Source organism: Aquila chrysaetos, chromosome 4, assembly GCF_900496995.4.
Source record: "Aquila chrysaetos chrysaetos chromosome 4, bAquChr1.4, whole genome shotgun sequence".
Lineage (NCBI taxonomy): Eukaryota > Metazoa > Chordata > Aves > Accipitriformes > Accipitridae > Aquila > Aquila chrysaetos.
Genome location: NC_044007.1, coordinates 45873178 through 45881895, shown reverse-complemented (window position 1 = coordinate 45881895; position 8718 = coordinate 45873178). Strand labels below are relative to the sequence as shown.

The window sequence follows — 8718 nt, the reverse complement described above, 5'->3', positions numbered from 1 at the left end:
GTTCTAACTCTACCAAGACTTTAGATGATCACGGGTTTCGCTTACTACAGTGAGAGTGTGGAACATTCCTGTGACTTCAGTTTCTCTAGTGTATGTGCACAGTAATGCGCATATTTATAAACAAAATAAAAATCTCTACTGAAACGGGTCCCTCTCTGCTTAGTCCCCCTCTTCCCCTTCCCCACAGGGCAGAGAACAACCAACGCAGCCGCCGTTAGTCCCCGCTTCATGCACTCCGGAAAAGGGCTCAGAGATGACACCCGGGAAGAGGGACCGAGGGGACCAGGACGGGCAGTCGGGGACCGCCACGGGCTCTCCCGGGCCGGGCCGGGTCTGAGCGGCAGGCTGCCCGGGGGCTGGCTCCCTCCCGTCCCGGCCCGGCCCGGCCCGGCCCACCGCCCCCGGGGCGGGCCGCCCGCCGCCCGCCGCCGCGGCCCATATAGGGGCGGCCCGGGGCGCCGGCGGCACTCGCTGTGGAGGGGAGCGCGGCCTCGTTCCTCCCTTCCTCGGTCCTTCCTTCCTCGCCGACGGCTGCTTTCCCTGGGCGACGCAGGTGAGCCGCCGGACCGGGGGGCCGCCGCTGCGGCGGTGGGCCGGGGGCGACGGTCCGCTCTCCTCCGCCGGGCGCGGCCCCCCTGCCCCGGTAAAGCGCGTCGTTCCCCCTGCAGGCTCCTCCCGGAGACAGGCGGTTTCCCCGTCGTGCCGCTGCCATGGCCTCGGTACCCTCCGCCGGCTGCCTCCTGGCCAAGAACCAGTACTACAGAAGTAAGTGCTCAGGGGGGCCGGGAGCTGCCCCCCCCCCAGCCGGGGGGGCTCCTCTGGAGGAGGGAGGCTGAGCCCCCCGAGCCTCTCCCGAGGAGATGTCCGGATTGTTGCCCCTCGGGAGAAGTCAGAAAGTGTTTCTGGTGATGTCTGGATGAGCTGGAGGCAAAAGGGTGTCTTTGCCTGGTAGTTTTTAATTGCTCGGAGAGTTTTTCATTATATCAAGGAACTTCAGTTTTAATGAGCATCTGCTTCTGGTTATTCATCTACCTTTTTTTCCTCCTATTTAGAATTATTCATTAGGGATATGTAATATTTATTTTTTTTTTTTAATTATAAAACATGACATAGAAAAAGTGTTAGCCCAGCAAGTCCTGGCTTCTAGCTGTACTTTGCATTTACTTTGCAGGCTTAGGGAGAACACAAAATCAACTCACGTTTTTGTTTCTAAATATGTCACTAAATAGTCACTGGTTTGAGAGCACATCTGGTGTATGAGGATCCCTCTGTACAGGATGGACACTGTAATGCAAGTATAGCATTTAGTTGTATCACAGTGGGAAGTATAGCTATTAGGTTATTTTGGATTTGAATGTTCAAGAATAGACTCCTTTGTTTTGATAGCAGTGTGTACGTGATCATAAGATTTGTCACTGATTTCAATGAAAGCTATGCAAACAGATCTCTATGCTTTTAAGTGAAGAGTAGATAGACAGAGAGCAACTTTTATATAAAAGCTTTTACATAAACAACTGTAGTAGAATGGTGTATATGATATAGAAGTTATACTTTGTAGCTAAGTAAACTTATCTTTTAGATTGTTTCCTCCAAGTTAGCAGCAGGTCTGAAAATTCTTGGTATAGGAATAGCGTACTCTCTCAATGCATTGTTTTTCATTATGTGTGTCTCTGTTTTCCATGAACAGCAAGACAGAACTCGGAATCGAGTGTTTCTTCCAGCTCCTCCTGCTGTTCGGATGCCGTGAACATTACAGACCAGGACAAAACATTTCATGGTATTGTTCCCTTCTTTCAAACAGTCTTCTAGTTTTGCCTGTTTGTAATTCAGCCAGTGTCTAATGGTGTGGGCTTTTTCTCGTTTGGCAGGGTTACCTGAGTTAATTGACAAATGTTGGTGGATAAAAAGCTTTTTCCATAGTGAACCATCTCCACCAACTGTCGGCAGAAAAACACTATCAGCAAGCAGGTGAGTCCTGTTTTTACATTCCATTTTCCTTTTGGTAAAAGTGTTACTGAACAGGTTGTCATCAGCTAAAACAATCTGGTGGGTGCAATGCTATTTTGATGACTTAAATAAAAGATACTGGAAGTATACAGCTATAGAAGCTTCCCATGTTTTCATTTTAATAAATGAACTCATGCTACTTCACATTAAGCAGGTGCTAGTGACTATTACTGTTGTACATTTATAGTGATTTTTATTTAATCCTCTACCTATAGCACTTGCACACCCATTTATGCAGTTTACCCATTTTACTTTATGTTAAAAAACTGATATGAGTGCATTCAAAAATACTTAGGCAGATAAATATCTCTAAGGAAAATATAATGATAATTCTACTCATAATCTTTTTTTATATACATTTCTGCAGTACCAACCGTTGAATAGGACAGCATGCTGGCTTTACTAACTGGGATACTACAGACAGACTTGTTTTTCCAAGAGGCTTGGGATCTTCCTAATGTCTGGGTTCAGCTGCAAGAAGAAAACAAAACCTTTAGGAGAGTGGAAAAGTGTGTTTTCAAAATATTTGTCAGTAGCTTAAATGATATTGCTTAATGAACATGTCCATGGCCTACCTTGTTCATTACAGAGTTGCTATAATTTGAGATGTCTCTCTAATGGAAGTTACCAGGATTAAATATCCTGATGACTTACTTGGATAGTTAGAGAAAAATGACAGTAAAAGTAAGATATTGTAGGTTTAGGAGAAGCTTATGTACTGAATGACTTTGCAGTAGGTGATACTCTTATCGGCTCTATAGGCTGTCACACCGATGTAAACAAGATTCGGATATATAGTCCAGAGCATGACTGCTATATGGTACATGTTTTCTATCAAGTATTTGTGTACCAGTTACAGGGATTAAGTTTACAAGAATGCTTGTTAATAGCTTTGCTTTTAGAAAGCCTGATTACACCAAGAAACAGTAATTAGTTTGGTCTCTTTGTTCAAGCAGGGTGCATAGATCCAAACCTTAAATACCCAGGTACAACTTCCATTCATATCTACATATGTTGGTATTTGAGGACAGAATAGAAGAGATAGACAAGAAACCAGTAATCCTAATGGACACTTGACAACTTCCAAGCAGAAGAGCAAACTTAATCAGAGTTGATACTCCTAGCTCAAGTTTCAGATTACTCTCACCTGCTTTGCTGTAGCTTAAAGAGCTACTTGTTCTCAAGTGACTAATCCTATCAATATTCATTGCTGTCTGTCAGCTTAGTTATGTGCTAGACCTGGCAAAGTGTTCAAATCAAAGTAATCGCATTAATGTTATTAACCAAGTCTACCTTTGCCATAATTCATGCTCTTGAATAATACTGTAACATAGCTTCATTTGGTCTTCAGCATTGCAAAGCAGTACATCAGATTGTTTATTCTACTGGGTGTGACTGAATTGCATCAGAGGTCATAGAAAATAACAAGTGTTTGGCTGGATTATATCATTTCTGTAAATTATCTATGCAACTTTTTGATGTACTATCAGTAAAGCTACCTGGCCTTTGTCCGTTACCGGAGGAACTAACAATAGCAAACATTAATCTATGATGAAAAGTGTTGGCTACATTAATGGTTGCTAGTTATGCATAACTCCAGCGTGTATCAAGTGACTGCTTCAGGAAGCTTACAGTTTTGGTGTAGACAGTAAGTGCATGGCACATGACAACAGAAAAGAATACAATTCTGAAAACATAGTTTTAGGAATCTTTAAATTGACTTGTTATGCATCTTACTTTACTACTGTTGTGTAGTTTCATCTTTGTCCTTTCTCTAAGTGTACAGAATGAACTATTTTTTTATACTAAAATTTTTTTATTAATAAAGATTTAATCAGTATTTGGTCTGACTTATTTTTGGCCTCTAATAAACTGAGCTGGTGTTCAGTGTTGTTGGTGGTTTTTGTTTTTTTGGGGGGGATGTGTGTGTGTTTGTTAATATGAAGTATTAGTGAAATTTAAAACACCCACAGCAGTCTTTGTGTGTCACATTCTTCCTTTAGTCACTTTAAAGTCTGATGTGAGGTGAAAAAGGAATGGTAGCATGTAAGACAGGAAAAAGACCTTAACACCTTTTTCTGTAACATCATGTTGTAAAGGAAGGGAAAAAGAAAGCCTTGCTAGTTGCAAGAAGGTGATTGTATCTCTTTTTGAAGATGCTTGAAGCCATAGAAGAAAGAAATGCTGTAGCCCGTATTGTATGTGAGAAATGCAGGATTCAGAAACACCGTGGAAAAGTACAGTGACAAGCTTCCATATTGCTCGCTAAGCTTAAGCTGCTTCTGTTCCTATATAGTCAGAAAGTGGGGTGCAGAACATGCTGAAAGAGCTGATGAGCTGTTAAGACCCACAAAAAACCCCACAGCAAAGCCATTATTATTATTTTATTATTTTATTTTTTTTTAGGGGGAAAGGCTGGAAGAACAAGAGGAGGGGGACTGCATATTGTTTGCATTCATCTGCTTAGCCCCTGTCAACTAGTTGTTTTTGTAATGGCATCGGGGTGATGGAAAACTGTTCTGGAGAGGTGCCCTCAACACCATCCCCATCATCTCTTACTGTGATCAGCTCAGCATTGGAGCAGCAGCACCGCCAACTCATAGTTATTTGTGCCAGTTCTTCAAAGTATAGTTACCCTGCAATGAATCAACTCTATTAAATAACATCCGGTGTTGCTATGACAAACTCCTGAGAGGATATGGATAAATGGGACATAAAAATGCTTGCTGTCAAAGGGCTGCATTTTGTTACATCATGGTAATAAGGAAACATCAATTTTCTTGAATTAAATGTCAATATAATGTGACTTTGTGGGGGGAAAAGCGAAAATTTAAATAATTTAAAGAGAAGCTGAGAGAAATATGACAGGGAAACTATATTGTATGGCTTAAATGCAGCTTAGAATAAGAAAAACAGGAAAATAATATGATTTTAATACCTATCTGGGTAAGACAGGTACAAATGTTTGATCAAAGATTAATTGTAGTAGAAAAAAACTGTTTTTTCCTGTTAGAAGGACTATAGGTAGGGATCTATTTTGATGAAGTTAAATGTATACTGTTATCCATCTGGAAAAAATAAGTATCAGAAACAGGACTTGTACCAGCATGTAAGTACTAAGTTAGATCCAGCTATCATCACCAAGTTAGGAATGGAGAGATGGACTTGAAAAAGACTTTTTTTTCTCAAATGCACATATAGTGGTGATATTCAGTGATGGGCTTCTATTTCTTTTCTAAAAAGAAAACCTGAGTCATAATCTACTGGTCCTAGTAATACCCTGTTTTAGGAGTTAAAATAAAAGATAAAACTTATGTCATTTGTTTTGGTTCAAGAAGGGTGAAATCTTGCTGTTGAGCACATTTAGAGAGAGAAATTATTACCATGAAGTAATTTTTTTTCCCGTTTTTCGTGGTTTGGAAGAAATACCATAAAGTTGCATTTCTTTCCAAGGATTTTCTTGCCCGTAGGTGAGGTAAGCAATACTACATATTGTGGATGGACAATAGTAAGCATTATCTGTAAAGACTACAGCTATTGCTATGAAATGGGATTTTTTTTGGTATAGTAGCCTTTTCTGCAGAAGCAAAAATGATAAATGAACCCATTTAAGAAACAGGTTTTCAATATAAGAATGATCAGCAAATCAAACAGCAAATCAAACTCAATTTGAGTTGTTAGGAATAAGTATTTTTTTTTCTAATATGTGCAGTGATTATGACTCCCATAAACAATGTGCTTTAGCATTCCTTTGTAACTTCTTTGGAAGGCTCATTTCTGTTTGTAGTATTACAACATTCTGATATTTAAAAAAATGTGCAAATCCCTCTTTTTTCTATGATCTTAACTAATCGTGCGTTATTTCTCCTTGAAAGCAGACTCTCTCTTCTTGTCAATTTTCAACTCTTCTGCAAAGGAAACCCAAGCAGGGTTCATTCAGCCATTTCTACCAGGATTAATGTTGTTTGCAAAACATTTCTCAGGTTATTGCACTTGCAGCTGGTGACTGTGAAAATTTTGACCATAACCATGTTCGGTGTCCTGTCTGACTCTTCAGCGATGGAGGGATTCTGTCAGATTTCTCTTTTTGTGCACTCTGTCATATGCCATTTTAAGCTGTTCTGGCAGTAGCAGATGTGAAATATACTGTACGTAATCACTGGAAGATAGGTGTTTGTAATAGAAAGAGGCTATCACTAATAGAGAAGAGAATCAGATCAGTATATTGGGAGGAAGTCAGGCGAAAAGCATCTTTTTTCCTTTTTCCACTTCTATCTCTCTGAGAAACTGTGGAGAAAGAAATCACTGTTTCCCAACCCTAGGCCAAAACAGAAGATTCAGCTCCCAGTTACAATACTCAATGGTACGTTCAGAGACACTCTATTGACTTTTTCTCAAAAACAGAATTATAGAAGTGCTTGTAGTCATGATGACAGGACATGATCTAGACAGAGATACGATATTTATATTAGATCAGCTCATAACAGGAAAAAAAAAGGGGCTTGTACACTCAAAAAGTTGTTGCTTTTCTTAGGTGTGTCAGCTACTACATGTCCTTAAAACTTTGCCATCTTTGGCTTCAGTAAAATTAATTCTCACTTGTACCTGTAAAGCAGAACCCATAATCTCACTTTACTTGTTTAGTTGAGGTAGAAGTATTGGGTGCAAGATAAAAATGTATTGTGAGTTTGTGAGGTGCACTGAGGTACAACCTCTACCATAACAGAAGAGGACTGACAGGAACTGGCTGGACATCAGTCACCCTAATGGGATCACCTCCTGCACAGGCTGAGGCCAGGACGTCCAGGAGAAATGCATCAGTACTGGGAATAACTTTTTAAAAAGACATTACTCAGGTTTTGGTTTGGTTTTGGGGTTTTTTTGGTTTGTTTGTTGTTTTTTTTTTTTTTTTTTTTTCTGTTGCTCTTTTTGCAACAAGTGAAAAACCATCTCATCCTGACTTTGAAGTAGTCAGTAATGGAAAGCCTGTAAAACACTCTAGTAAAATTTTCAATGGTTGATCACACTGACCTTTAAAGATCTTCCCCATTGCTGCCAGCTTGAATTTCTCTGTGAACAGCAGTTCAGGGGTTAGTCAGGAATGCATGACTCAAATAACAAGAAAAAAGTTTTAACATGCCTATTCCAACTCCTCTTCAAGGATCTTGACAGTGATTTCTGAAGAGGTTGTATCATTTTGTTTAATCTCCAGCTATACCGACTTCAAGAAGTATTTCAGCACAATAGGAGTGGATCAATAGGTGGAAGCAGCTGGAGAGATGCTTTTTGCTTCTGTGAGTCAAAGCTAAAAGCCAGGCTCTTAGAGTATGTTTCCCACTCTGTAGTTTACTTATTCCTGATTGGGTGAGGACATACAAACTATTGCCAAGTAAGCCAAAGGAGAAGAAAAAAGGTAATAGTGCAGTTTCAGGATGGCATAAAAATGTTGACCAGTTTGAAATTCTGGTCCCTAAACCACATGCTTTAACTCGATTCACTTGAAAATGGAATGTAATGAATAGATTCCTTAATATCTCAAATCATAACATGTTGAAAGAGTTCTACCCATTGCAACTAACTACTTGTATGAAATAACACACAAATTCACATTTTTTAAAAATTTCATTTTAAAATAATTTTCAATCCTCTCTGATGACATGTATTGTGCAATTATTCGTGTTTAATTCCATTGTCACATTATATATAGAGTAGCTTCTTCATCTCAGAAAAAATACTTTAAATTTTGAATAAAATTTTGGAACCTATAATAGGTTCTTACAGTAAACCTATTTTAGATACAATCTATTTTTCTAAGAACCTCTAAATTGCAAGTTTCACTGTTTCATAATAGTTCCATAATAGTGGCTAGACAATTTCTCCATGGCAGTAGCAGATGAGTGAAGTCTTAAATGTAAAAGGCAAGGTAAATGTGTGTTGTAAGTAGTGATCCCTTCACATTCTGTCCAATAAAATGCCTGCCTGCAAAATACACAATCAATTTGGGGACAAAACCCAAAACACACCACCAAAACACCCTCCTTGTTCTCATTCTGTGCTTTCCAGAAACATATTTTTCTAGGTGAAGCATTAGTTGCTTTGTATTTCTTTCTAATTTCATTGCAAAAGAATTACATGCTGAAATGCATTAAGCAAACAGATTGTTACTTTCACTACTCATTTTCCTGGTTGTCATAATTATTGTCCTACATTAATCTTATGCCATTATTGCTTAATATATTTAGTGGGGGAGTTGTTTGTTTATCTGTCACCATACTGTGAATCTAACAGGAGTGTTATCTGGAGGGGGCAGCTTTGTGGTGTAAACGCTTTTTAAACACCTACACACCATTAAAACAGAGCTCCAGTGACTAAGCAGGTCAGCTCAGACCTTCTGAGATAAATGTGCATAGACTGTAACTCTCTCATGTAAGGACTGGTTTTTATTCTGCATTTTTACAACATAGCATTGGACATTAATCTTGAAAGGCATCAACTGCTAGGCATTATAATATTGTATGAGGTCTTTATGACTAATTCTGAAAATGGGTGTCCTTTCATTTCTTTTTGGACATTAAAGCATCCACAGCATTTATTATATATTTTAAAGGAAGACCTGCCAAGAGTAAGAACTATGATTTATTGGCCAAAACATTCCTCAACTGAGAACAGGCCTCTTTCTGTACAGTATCAGTCAAATACTATATTCTTCGT

At 39.3% G+C, this 8718-nt stretch overlaps 1 protein-coding gene across 2 annotated transcripts; it reads left to right on the top strand.

Annotated features, from left to right (window-relative positions):
* Nucleotides 1–410: 410 nt before the first annotated feature.
* On the top strand, nt 411–5321 carry PPDPFL (pancreatic progenitor cell differentiation and proliferation factor like). Of its 2 annotated transcripts, none has more exons than XM_030012553.2 (5): nt 411–553; nt 669–765; nt 1688–1777; nt 1869–1968; nt 4414–5321. In XM_030012553.2, exons 2-5 carry the CDS (start codon nt 711–713, stop codon nt 4472–4474), a joined length of 306 nt encoding a protein of 101 aa, XP_029868413.1. In that variant the 5' UTR covers nt 411–553; nt 669–710; the 3' UTR covers nt 4475–5321. The 2 variants fall into 2 exon arrangements, with proteins under 2 accessions (XP_029868413.1, XP_029868414.1); XM_030012554.1 differs by lacking the exon at nt 4414–5321 and adding an exon at nt 2375–3847 and having other exon boundaries at nt 412–553.
* The last annotated feature ends 3397 nt before the right edge of the window (nt 5322–8718 follow it).